Genomic DNA, 13,635 nt, shown 5'->3' on the forward strand with positions numbered 1-13,635 from the left:
CTATTGCTCATTAAGTAATGACTCAGGAAAGGGGAGAGAAGACCAACTTGTTACGTTCCTCACTATACTCTTAGAAGCAGGCAGAAAGGGATAGGAAAATCCCAGAGCTCAGCTCTGTGAAACTTCCAGCAGCACCAACTTACACAGCTGGGCACCCACCAGCCCACAGGAAGGAGTGTATCTAATACAGAAAGGTTACGTTTAAACAGGCTTGTGAGCCTGTCTGTAAACCTAGCAAAGTGCATCACTTAACCTCAGTGGTGATGCTGGGCCACCCAGATGGAAAACAACTTGGGAGAAAAGGACCTGGGGGTCCTGGTGGACACCAAGTTGAACATGAGTCCTCACTGCAAAGACAACAAATAGTAAGGCTGTGAGAGCTGGGACTTTTCAGCCCAGACAAGAGAAGGCTTGGGGGAATCTTGTCAACGTATATAAATACCTGAAGGGAGGATGCAGGGAAGGCTGAGCCAAACTCTTTTCAGTGGTGCCCACTGACAGGACAAGAGGTAACGGGCACAAACTGAAACACAGGAGGTTCATCTGAACATTGGGAAACACTTTTTTTACTGTGAGGGTGACTAAGCTTTGGAACAGGTTGCCCAGAGAGATTGTGGTGTCACCCTTGGAAATATTCAAAAGCCATCTGGGCATGGCCCTGGGAAACCTGCTCTTGTGGTCCTGTTCGAGCAGGGTTGTTGGACAAGACAACCTCCAGAGGAAGGGACCTTTCAACCTCAACTATTTGGTGATTCTGCTGAAACACTACTTGAACCATTACAAAAGTCCTTGTAGCCTAAAATAACTTGAATTTAGTTTACAGAATGCATTTGGACTCTTCTAACCTTTAGTCCTTTGGCTCTGTTGATGGCCCTCAGTGGTCTAAGGACTCGCAGAACACGCAGGATCTTCACCACATTGATGGCACTGGACCTGGAAGAAAGTACTAGAACATTTGAGAGATACAGCAATATAGGGAGTGTGCCACAAGGGCAGATGGATTTCACCCACCCTTTCCTGTCTGAAATCTGACATGCCTTAGACTGCTTAGAGCCTTAGACTGCTTAGGATAGTTAGTCAACTCTGCTATGGCACTTCAGGGGTAAGGAAACTACTCTCTGATGTTATCTTTATAGGTTTTGCTTCCTGGTCTGGACAGGCTCAGTATACATTCTCCTAGCTTTCACCATCTCTCCTGTATTAATGAAGGGAATGGAACATGGGCAGGGTATTTTTTAAGCAAGGCAAACTGCCAAATACTCTGTAGTTATCTATGATATGGAAATCATGCCAAGATGTAGTCATCACAAGACATTTTCAGATAAGGCTCAAAGAAGCACTCCACTGAAATATTCATAGAAGAATGGAAACTCCAGATGACTCCAGCATTAAAGGTATACTGTCCACCTGGAGTTTGATCCTGCAGTATGTTTGGCTTCTAATCCCACAAATTAATTAAGTGTGTACATAAATTTAAGGATGAGGAAACTCCCACTGAATTGATTAGGACGACTTATGTACTTAATTTTAAGTACTGAACAAACTATCTGCTACAACAGAGCTCTCTGCATCTTCCAAGACTAAAACTACGACTGAGAATCTTCTCCATGCTGTATGACATCAGGCCCTCCTACTGATTTTGGGAACAGGCTTTTTGCTAATGTATTGAGTCTAGGTAGGTCTGTAAGAAAGAAACAGTATGTCAAAATGAGCACTGTGCCATTCTTAAGACTCTGACTGAAAGCCCAATGGACCTGACAAATCCTGCTGCTTGCTTAGCTCTGGAACATAATGTACAGGAGCTGCTAATCTGTAATGGTAAAGATTGGGAGCTGATTTCTTATGAGATGTGATACTGCTTAGAAAACTCCCTATTCTACACATACAGTTCCATATAATCAAGTAAATCTATAAGCTTATTAAGCAAATTAACAGATCAGCCAACACAAAGTGGCATGACAAAAGCAGGATCAGCCGTCACTGTCACCAATACTCTATGGATTCTCACACAGGTCTTCAAGGGCTTGACGGTCTTCCATTGACCTAGACCCACAATATCTTAGGAAGTAGCAAAACATTATCACCCCATTTTCCAAAGAGTTTATGACAGCTCTAGGAGGGAACAGGAAGTCACTCAAGTGTCTTGAACTGATACAGTGAATCAGAGATCTTGGAACAAAGCTAAATGTCATCATTCCCAATGGACCAAGTTTCTTGTTCTCATTTGTTTTTTCTGGAAGGTCCCCCCTCCAGGTCACTAGTATAGCACTTACCAATTATTACCTCCCTTCTAGAGGGTGAATTTTAATGGTCTTGAATCATTTGAGAAAAATACCTCCAGGCTCATGAGAAAAATCTTACACAGATAAGACAATGAGCCTGAGGTATCACCTCCCAACCCAGCCCTATGATCCCAAAGTAAAAAGCCAGTCGAAAAATAGCTCACTCACTGGATCCCAAAGGAGATGAGAGAAACGCTGACCACCAGCAGGTCTAAGATGTTGAAATAGTTTCTGCAGAAAGAGCCCTTATGGAGGAAAGCCCCATACGCAGTCATCTGCAGGAAGGCACATGAACACACAAACACACTTTGCCATTAGCATCTGTTCAGAAGCCAAACCCATCTGGTTGTGCATCTGATTGTGTATATAACTGGGGAGGGGCAGTATTTCTAACATAGCAGACAATTTACCCCCAGACCCCAAAGGAGAAGTTGAGTCCCCATTGAAAGAAAAGAAAGTGAAGAAGACAGTAAGATAGCTATGAAAGACCTAACTAGGGAAAGCCAATACTAGGTTCAGTGAGGAAAATATGCACTGAGTACATAACATTTAGAATCAGCAAAGCAGCAGAACAACTGTTCACAGAAACTACTCTTTACAATTGTATGCTTTTCCCTTTTTCTTCAATGGCAGAGGACACTTGTGAGGATGTAGCTTTGATTATTAAAAGCCTCTTTAGCTAAATGAAATAAAAAATATAAAATGAAATAAGTAAAGTTTTTCAATGCTTAGACCAGCTGCAGCAGACAATTGAGTTCTTTTCTGCCCGTGAATAAAAAAACAGGATCCCTCAGGGATCTGGTTCTTCAGAGCTGAACTGAAGCAACAGGAGAAATTCCTTCTCTTTTAAATTTGCCTATTCTGCTCAGCTCAATCCTGTATCCCTTTTCCTATCCCTACCCATCTTCCTCTATTTTTATTCTAAATGCAGTTGCATTTTACCCTTGGTTTTCCTTAGAAAGCCCAGGGTAGGATTATCTCAAGACAGAGTGGTTTCTTCATGGAGGTAACCATTATGAACATCACCCAGCAGAGGAAAGGAAAAACTTTACATATTTTACAAGAGACTTTCTGCCTCATCTGGGTATGGAGGGGTACTGAATACCTGCTAGCTTTGAGGAGGATGTCACAGCTCCAGAATTGGGTTAAGTGACAGTGTAATCAGGAATGGGTCTCAAACACAATTGTCAGACCTGAACACTTCTGAGCTCAGAATTTGAAATTTAAACTGAGCTCAGTTACAGAATATGACTAAATGAGTCTGGCATGGTTAAGGAAGAGGAGGTGATGGGGGAATCTGTACCACCTACCTTAGACCTGGCGAGCAATCTAATGTAGCTGCTTTGAAGAAAGCCCATCCCCACAACTGCTATTTCCCTCCATTACCTGGGTTAGGAACACAGGCTTCTAAATCTGGTCCTCTGAATCTCATCTAAGTTAGATGTCTAAAGTAATGTGAAGGACACCATGAGACTGTTCCTCAATGATGAGCTCTAGCCAGCCTCCCAGCTGAGAAGTATGAACTAGAAGTTCAAACTGGAGTTTTGTGGCTCCCACTAATAGCTCAGGATGGCATATCTGCTAGTGATTTCCAGTCATACCTACATGTGACAACTTTATTCAGAGGAGGGCAGAAGAGCACATGGTATATCAGATTATTTTTTTCACCAAACATCCATGACATCAGGGAACTGACTATCAATCCATCAGACAGAACTTAGAAGGGGAGGAAGTATAAACTCTGGTCTTGGCTTAGAATTTATACTTATAGACACATTCAGTTGGGGAAGCAGGGAGGGTTTTTTGCCATAACAAAGGTGGTAAAGATGCCCTTTACTGGTTAGATTTTGTATGGCAATCTTGAAAGAAAGGAGACACCATTGAAATCAGGAGGGGAAGGTCTGTTGAGTTTAAGTTCTATATAAACTATAGTTCTCTCAAGCCTGTTGAGAGATTTTGTTATCTCAAAAGAGACTCTCAAAGAGTGTATAATCTATGTCTGCCTCCCATCTAGGGCATTAAACAAGCTTTTAGGATGCCAATTAAAAAAAATCTGGTGGTCACCTTGGTAACATTCACCAGGCTCCACCATGGCAGTGTGAGGCTTGCAGGTGTCATCAGCAACATGAGGGCAGATGAAGCTTGTTTCTCTACAGCCTTGAACATCCTATGGCTATTTATTCTTCTGTTTCTTACCATTTAAACTAACCTTGATGTTGTGCAAAACATTGTGCTTAATGCAAGGCAGCAGAGAAACACACACTGAGAAACTAAGCAACTTGTGATGCAGGAACTGACAGGATAAGAAGCGAAGAATTTCTTAAACATCTGTAGTTTTTGCACTCCTCTCCCACTTGAACCCAGAGAATATCCAGGAGTGTTGAAATAAATCCACGGAAGTTAACAGGAGGACATTGGGAAGGCTCAGTTACTATGCGGTACACTCCCCTGATGAAAACAGAGCAACGCACCAACAGGCTGGGTTAAGTTCTGCTTCCACTGAAGTCATTAGGAGTGTTACCATTTGCTTCAGTGGGAGCAGAATTAGTAATTGTATGTTCAGACAGGTGCCTTGAACCATGGTTTTGTTTTTAAATGTTGCTGTTGAGATGTTTTCCTTTTGTGACAGGCCTTTTTGGTCAGCCATTTGGTATGTGCATGTTCAGATCTATTGTGTAAACAGATGCACACTGCACACAAGAATATGTACATCTCTTTGGAGAACATGACAGCTCTGGTGAGTTTTAAGTTATATCAAAAAGCACATTCCTCTACAAAAATATGCAGAGGCCACCCTGCTTGCCAGCCTTTAGTATGGATACTGTTATTAGGGTCTTGAGCTGCAAGATTTGAGCAACTCTAAGGTACTGCCTGCCAGCACTTAGAACTAGCTTGCTGAGAAAAAAAACCAAGCTGCCAAGTGAACCTAGCATTTAGAAAGCCAGCACTTTGCTCAATTACTGTTATTTAAATTATTAGCCTACCAATTTGGGAAAATTAGAGTTAAGAACAAGGCAGCCTATTTTTACTTTCTTTCAAGCTAAACCATTCTCCTGCACATTTCCCTTGGTATAGAGCATGTTCCTGGGAAATGGGAAGCCAAGTTTCAAACAGGCGATGCAGCAGTTTTCATTCACAGCTACAGCCCTTGGTGTTTCAGTGATTCGTACTCTTGGTTACCTCTCCACACCTAAAAAGTGAGCTTTGGCACTGTGCTCCCTGTCTCTTACTTGACTGTGCACCCTGTAACCTCACAGAAGTCATCAGCTGCCTTCTGGCCCGGCCTCATGACTTGTGCAGAACAGAGACCTTCTGTTTGGGTTGTAGCATGTGTAAGAAGAGGTTTATGTGCTCAGGGTTCCTTGCACAGCAAACAAAACCTGTTTTGGAAAGACTGGCCAGGGTAGAGGGAGAAATTTATGGAGTGATGGAATTTTTCTTAGTCCCATTTTACTTTTCCCAACAGGATCATCCTTCCATTGTGATTCCCCTATAAAGCACTGTTTTGATACAGGGCCTGAATTACAAGTTGGAAAATCAAAATTTCACAGAAGACTTTTTAAGCAACTATAAAATTGTTAAAATCAAAAGATAAACAAACCTTTGTGTAGAGATAATAATGGGGTTAAAAAAAAAGAGAGTGAAAGGTAGAAAGAAAGAAGGAGAGAATGAAAGAGGGAAAGAGAGAGAAAGAAAGAAAGAAAAGAAAGAAAGAAGAAAGAAGAAAACAAGTGTATTGCTCAGATTGGTTACCTTAAGAATAATTTCTAATGTAAAGATACTAGTGAAGACATAGTCTGCATTGCCTAGGATCTGAAAAATAAGCACAATTGGGTTAGTGGTACTGAGCGTGACCCAGGAACAAACAGGCGTGTGTGTTAGCAACAGATAGTGGCAGAAAACTAGTAAGGTTGTGAACAAGTAATGGTAGAGAAGATGGGCACTTTACCTTCAGAGCAATTTCAATGGTGAAAATGACAGTAAAAACTATATCAAAATAAAAGAGAATCTGTAAAAACAAAAGGGAATAGGATTGGGGAGGGTAGATCAGTGACTGATCACTTGAATGGGAAATCAAAGTTCAAAATCAAATACATATGCCTTTTAACAAGGGAACAAGGAAGACTATAGAGGACATGGTTTTGTAACAACGTCCTGTTGAACACAGTGAAGGTCCTGGCACAGAGGACAAGAAGCACATTACATGATAGCTTTTCCAAGTTACAATCCCATGAGGGCTCTAGAGGCAAAATAACTTTTTGGTTGCAGTATTATTTTCTTTCTTCCTTTTTTTTTTTTTTTTTTTTTTAATATATATCTATATATCTATATATCTGATAAAGAACAGATGATTCAAGGGTTTTCCCAAACAGACTTCCAAAGTGAGAATACAAGGATGCCTGGTCTCTCAGTGGAAAACATAAGATTCCTTCTTATTAACTTCCATTCAGGCTTGTTCTTGTGCCTCTTGCAAAGGAAGAAAAGCAAACTGCAAATTCATGCTCTGGCTATTTTTTTTTCTCTGTCCTGATTTGCCCTGGATTAGGATGAATAACAAAGGCTCTGCCAATTGAACAGAATCCCAGGTCTTGTATTGCAACCATAATTTGGTTGTGTGCTAAAGGCGCCTAACTTAGATTTTGCATCTTTCTATTGGCATCCTGGATAACAGGCAAGCTGAAACACTCATCATTCCCATGAACTTAAGACCTGGTGATGGGGATATTGGTGGCATGCATAGCAGACCACAAAAAGTAGCTCTAGAGTGTCACAGAAGGCAACAGAAAGTCTGGAAGTGTAAAGTGATTTTCAAAGTAACAGCATCAAGGACAGAAATGTCTTCTCCTGCTGATCGAATGACATCCCACAAAAGCAAATAGGAACTTTCTCATTGACTAATGGGACCAGAATAAAACTCTGTTTCCAATGTATTCCAATATTCCAAGACATTTTAGTCTTATCTACACTACAAATGGTCAAAATCAAAAGTATTGTGCCCTTGAATTACTTTTGTTTCACCATAACAAAGTTCTAAACCAGAAGGCCAATATATTGAAGCTGTAGAAAACTAATAATTTGTGAAATTTAAACCTTTACTGCTAAAACACCAATAAACATACAGCAGTAAGCTGCCCTCTCACCCCACAGCTGTTTACTGTATCTCAGTGCCCACACCACAACCCAGATTTGCAGATGGCTAGATCCGTACAGCTTGGTATGCCGTGGGCAGTGGGGTAGCTACTGCAAACTACAGGGTTACTTTAGATTGCACTATTTAAGCACAATCTGAATCTGAACTAGTTTGCAGACACTGAATGTCACGTGGGGGGCCGTATCACTGCTACCATGTAACTTAAAGTTCTTCAGGTCACTGCTCAATTTTTGACCCCGGTTTGTTCTCACTTCTTCAAGGCTGTCTTGGGCCTTGTAGATTTTTGCAACTTAGACAATAAAAATAGGCCATTTTAAGGATGGCCAGATCTCAGTTGCATCCTGTATTAATTTAGACATGTTATAACTGGAAATGTCCCCTTGCATTGCTGCCTTGTAGGTCTTGACATTTGGTTATTATATCAATGGAATAATTTTACAGTCAATGGGCCAGATTCATGGGTACTCTCAGGCTGCTCTGCATGACTTCACCAACATAAAGCAGCCATAAACTTGATTAAAGTGGATGATTAAGCTGTACCTGCAGCTGCTTTATAACACTAGAGCACTGCAAAGCAGCTAGAGCATACTGGTGAAACTAGCCCCAAAGCTGCAGCTAGTAAAGATGTCCCTTACAGATGAAATCATGCTTAATGAAAATGATCACTGCTCCACCTGTGCAGGCTGTTTGTCAGCAGGCATATTAATTATTATCTAAATATGAATTACTCTAGAATATATTAAAATGAATGAGCACCTTGCCAGGGTGCAAACAGGAGAATATTGTGAGCATGCAAGGTCTTAGGACTTGCTTGGGCTTTAAAGGCTGTTTGATCAGATTGGGGAGGCACTTCCAAAAACTTGCTGCCTGAGCCATGTGTGACACAAGAAAGATGCAGCTACTAGCCTGCCCTGGAACAGAAGCAGTGTCCAAGCCTCTTTGCTAGCTCTTGCTGGGCTCTCTGTTCCTGCCTTCCTGCTCTGGGACAGTTTGTGTCAACAGCAGCAACTAGTCTGCAGAAGTCCTTGTGCACAGGTTAATGCCTGATTATGTTGTCCCAAAGGGAAGGTAGAGGCAGTTAGTTCACCTTCAGCTTGCTTGCTTTCTTTTTCTTCCAGACCTCTGTGTGGGCAACAGGGCAGGACACAATTTTACTGTTCTACCATCAGAAGTGTAAAGGCAGATCCCATCTGCAACTCAAACATCTTGTCAGTGTCCCCTTGTGTGATCTATTTTAAACATCTACATCTGCAAAAACTAAACACAGATTTTCATGCAACATCAGTAGCTACAAATACACAAGACAGCACTTTGCCCCAAACTTTCAGCTCTTTCAGGATAACCAGCTTTGACTATTTTTTTTCTCATTTAAACCCCTCTGCTGCAGATTCTGCAGCAGCTTCTGTGGCATGTCAGGAGCCCATATGCCAGCTGACATCATGCTGCAGCACTAATACATATTGACATACATTTATCTCTACATGGTGGGCACACTCAGCCGTGCACAAGTGGGTCATTGGTGGCACAGGTTTGACTGCATTATTTAGCACCCTCCTTCAGGACAAAATGCAAAGTAGTTCTGAGATAAGATCAGGAATAAACCTCCACTAACACCTTCTCTGCATGCACATATGTGTTTAAATGCACGCTCAGGCCAGGATATTTCAGGGAGATAGAACACTGAGCATTAAATTAAGGTTTTATTAAACAACAACAACAAAAAAATTGTCCCACTCTTTAAGCCTAGCAAGCTTTTCCAGCATAAAGGAACCAAAATGCCACTGCAGACAGCAAAAATCAGAAGTCTCACATGTGACAGCTGACACTTCTGGTTCCTGCAATGACGCCAGATTAATGGAAACAACCACTGGCAAAGTTAAGGGAGCACTGAATGTTTCAAAAGGCTAATAAGAATGGTCAGAAAAGAAGGTGAGAATGTATATTCATGCTGAATGCCTTCTTCTCCTTCCCCCAGGCTGGTAAGGAGAGGAACACAGCATATTTTCTGAGGATTATCTCAAATTTAATGATAGGTTTGCAGCTTGCATTCAAATAGTGTGATTCTAACCTTGATGACACCAATTTCCTCCAGAGTGATTGCATCAAACTGAAGAATGTCACTCCTGATTTACACCAGTGTGAACAAAGTGAAAATCAGGCTCTGAGCTTTTTAGTTCAAAAGAAAGCATGTGGCAGAAGAGCAAATGTTCCAAAGGGAACCTGCAAATCCCCTAAATTAGAATTATCTGCATACCAATGTTTATCCAGCCCATTTCTAATGCCTTAATCCCAGGGAACAATAACTTGTCTTCAGCCTCGTGTCTTTCCTTCCATTACACACACTTCTGAAATGAACAAGAGGCCAAATTCTGCACTGACTCATGTTCCCTGCAAAACCCAATGATTTCACACACAGCCTACAAAAAGCACAGATCAGGAAAGAGTCACTCCCAAAGCCTCTGATGCAGTCTTCTCTGCCTTTCCTGGCTTCAACTCATGATCTGCTTGTACCACAGGTTTACCACACAGCAAGGGAAGGAGGATGGGAAGCATACTTGGTTCCTAAAGGAGAGGTGTCGGACGGGGTCCTCAGCTGCCAGGGAGATGCTGCTGAGCAAGATGAAAAATAGGATCAGGTTGGTGAAAATGTTATCGTTAACGATTCGATGGCAGTGGACACGAAACCTGCAAGAGAGAGGAGAGGCACAACTTTATCTCTCAGAGAACAGCAAGACCTGGGAAACATTCCCCCCTCCTCTTTTGCCAGCAGGACTGGCCCTGGAGGATTGTTCTGCAGAGCACCTTCCCTCTGCCCCAGCAGCAGCAGGGAGGACGATGGGCCCAGGAAGCTGTGCTGGGTGCTGGGCAGCCGTGGCTCTCCAAGTCATACAGGTCATGCAGTGATGCACATGGAGTGATCCGCTGCCTGCAGGACTCACACTTGGTGCATTTGAATGGAGAACAGTCACTCCCTCCTGACAGAGCCTTTTGTCATTCAGATGTGGTCTGAAACCTGCCAACCTAAAATTATATCCCTTGCTTTCATTCACAGAACCATTCCCCATTCACTTAGGGGGAAAGCAGCAGAAATGGGCTTTGGGGTGGCCAGTATCTTTCTGAGCTGGGGCTGGAGTGTCACTGAGCAGGAGCTATGGGGGATCTACCTTGCTAACAGGGCACAGACCTGGCCAAACCGGTATAGGGCAGGCTGGCATGTGCAAAGGGCTTCTGGAAGGACATCCTGCCATGCAGGCTGTCTGCTAAACTTCAGCCCAGTATAAAAAGTGCTTGGTGCTTTTAGTGGGAAACCAGCAGGTAAAGAAGCAGCAGTCTCCCATTAAACAGCAGCATTCTTACTGGAGAACTTTACAGCACATTCAATATGTTATCAGGATACGAGGAGTTAAACCTCGTAACAGTCCTATGCATAATTCCAGAGGCACTTCATTAATCTATTTAGCTCTGCTTTTGGATGTTAAGCCTCCAAGCCCCTATTATAGCAATTTTACAGATGATTGCAGAGGTTAATTTACTTCTTCAACAAGTGACAGCGGGTGGGTGGCAAAGCTGGCATTAGAGTCCATGAGTCCCAATCACCATCAGTCCCTCCCTGTTGCACATACCCAAGGAGGCGTGGCACAAGCCCTGCTGTGGAAAGACTGGCTCCGAATTCAGCTGTGCTTTTACAGCCCTGCCTTACTTTGGGGCCATGTTTTGGGGCCAAGTCCCCAAGGAAAACGTTGGGATACATGGTACTGCACAGAACACTGGGCAGTGATCTCATTTCTGCACCCCTGGAAAGACATAATCCCCTGTGTCATAGCTCAGCCCTTCACTCGCAGTACTGGTCTCACACATCTGTGTGGGAAAGGCAAGCGGGGCAATGTGAAGATACATTGCAGAAGCCCAAGGGAAGAATATGAAAGAAGAATTACTCCCCTCAGCCTCCCCACAAAGCTCTCCTCTTTCTCCTTCTCTTCCTTCTATACTTGTTTTTGATGTGTAGAGAATGAGCAGAGACACATCAAGTCCCTACTGGGAGTGGATTTTGAGCAGCCACTAGAACAGGAAGCTCCTACATCACGCTTGACTGATTGCATGATGGCTTGCTTGCAATTTGGACCTGAGTATGTTGGGGGATTCCAATTACTGACTTGCCTCCAAGTCCCTTATTTCTGAAGCTTTCATGATTTGTGCCTTTAATCAGCCTTGCAGGTTCTATGAACTCCCACTGAATATTGTTGGGAGTTCCCTACAATTGTGCTTTCATAAGAATTTCATGCCGGGGTGTTTGGAGAAGAGACTGGTCAGAGGTTGCTGGTATAAAGTGCTGGAAGGGAGCTCTGTACCACATAATCTTTAGGGCCCAGCTTGAAAAGGGTACCTGCTTTCCGCCTCCTTGTTCCAGCTAAGCAGTCTCTTAAATACCTGTTGTTAGGACTGAAGATGAAAAAAGCACTGGCATCAGGCATAGGCACAGCCTTTTCCTTGAGGTGCAGCTCAGACATCGGGCGAGGCCGAGGGCCGACGGGCATCTCGGGTTCTTCCTCATCTTCCTCTGCTGCAAGAAGCGTTTTAATCTTTTAATGCTAAATACAATCTATTCTGGAGTGCTGGGGCATTTTTCTCTGTCATAACTAGAGCTAAAAACTAAGAATCATTGAAATAGGATGACAAAAGCTTGAATTTCCTTGTCCACTTGCTTTCTCCCAGGCAGCACCCACCGCCCAGTGCTCACCCTGGCAGACATTGATCTAGTCTCTCTGTAAAACCATTAGTGCTTGTAAACCCACCATATCATCACAACAGTCTCCTTATATGCTTCACTGTCCCTTCTGAAAAAAGGCTTCTTCTAATGACTGACTTGAATCTTACTTGCTATGGTCTAAATCCATTGTCTATTTTCTTATTTTCCATGGACACAGAAAATAGAGAATTCCCTTCCTCTTGCAGAGGGTTTTTATATATTGAGGATTATTATTACACCTCTGCAAGGATTTCTGTTTCCTAGAGCAAAAAACCAAGAGTCTTTCCTGAGGTGCTGTGTTCCCTAGGTCTCTGACCATTCTTGCTACTTTCCTCCAGATTATTTGCAGGATTAACCTGCAGTTGATGTTTTCCTGGTGCAGAGGACAGCTGGATTACTTCTTACGTCTTTAAGTACTACCTTCCTGTTTAAACGTCCTTCATGGGCATTTGTTTGTATTACACTCTGGCATTAATTTGCCATCAGTTTCTGATTTGCACAAAGCATAGATTATTTACCACAGAACAGCTGCCTAGTCTGTCACTCCCCCCCTTTGCATTTGTGCTGCTGAGTTTTCCCAAGAGTGGCACTTTGACCTCATTCTAATTGAATTGCATCTTATTTTCTCCAGACTGTTCCTCCAGTTTATCAAGATCTGGTTTTGTCCTCTTTGTAAGGCTCTCCATGGAGCCACTGCCACATCTGGGATTTTGTCTGGATGAGTGCCTGTACATCCTGAAGCAAACATGGAGCATGGGCACTTTGACTTATACCAATTCTTAAAATTATCCTTTTCATAATTCAGTGGGGCAAAGATTGAAAAGGTGGCAACAAGGCTGAGCTCTTGAACCTGATGCCTATGGAGCAGATCTCCAGGCACTGTGCAGATCTGTGAGCGCCCTCCTCAAGGTAAAAAATGCAGATGGAGGATAAGTGGTATGTGAAAAAGAAACTTCCACCTTTTAGGATTTCTTCTACCTGCTGAAGTCAGATGCTGTTTTGTACATTACATGATAGGATTTTGCTATTTTAAAGATCCCAATCCTCTCACTTAATCAGCAAGACAGGAAAAATATTTTAAGAAGGAGCCTGACAGGTTAGATGCAACAGATTCATCTTTCAGCCCATGCAAAGGAAGAAACTCTAGTTAAAAGGTTTATCTTGAGTCCATAAAGTGACATAAGTTCCAGGAAAAGCCTGTTCCTTTAGGGTCAGGTACTGTACTTGATCTGGTAATGGACACATCAGAAAGAATAGATGAATCAGCACAGATCCTAATCAGAGACAGGAGAAAAGTGGCCTTTCCAATGCATGCCATTATTACAAGCAAATAGGATTCTCTCTTTACACTTCCAGTAGCAAGAGTCCACTTGATAGATTTTTGCATAAATGTTTGAGCTGGTACATAAAGTTTGTACTTTTAAAGCCAGTCTATTTTTTAACAGCTCAATTTC

The 13,635-nt window shown here is 42.6% G+C and overlaps 1 protein-coding gene across 14 annotated transcripts in view; it reads right to left on the bottom strand.

The window, feature by feature from the left end:
* CACNA1C (calcium voltage-gated channel subunit alpha1 C) overlaps positions 1–13,635 on the bottom strand; it is a 468,525-nt gene that overhangs the window by 82,110 nt on the left and 372,780 nt on the right. For 10 of the 14 annotated variants that reach the window (XM_080391534.1, XM_080391539.1, XM_080391533.1 and 7 more), the window contains 5 exons: positions 11,863–11,995; positions 9,990–10,119; positions 6,036–6,095; positions 2,451–2,557; positions 846–933 (listed from right to left, as the gene is read on the bottom strand). In XM_080391534.1, the coding sequence (XP_080247660.1) occupies positions 846–933; positions 2,451–2,557; positions 6,036–6,095; positions 9,990–10,119; positions 11,863–11,995 (518 nt within the window). Of the gene's footprint in view, positions 1–845; positions 934–2,450; positions 2,558–6,035; positions 6,096–6,231; positions 6,292–9,989; positions 10,120–11,862; positions 11,996–13,635 lie in introns of all 14 variants that reach the window. The other 4 variants (XM_080391535.1, XM_080391540.1, XM_080391536.1 and 1 more) reach the window with 2 other exon arrangements.

This window comes from Falco punctatus (genome assembly GCF_963210335.1).
Source record: "Falco punctatus genome assembly, chromosome: 6".
Classification (NCBI taxonomy): Eukaryota; Metazoa; Chordata; class Aves; order Falconiformes; family Falconidae; genus Falco; species Falco punctatus.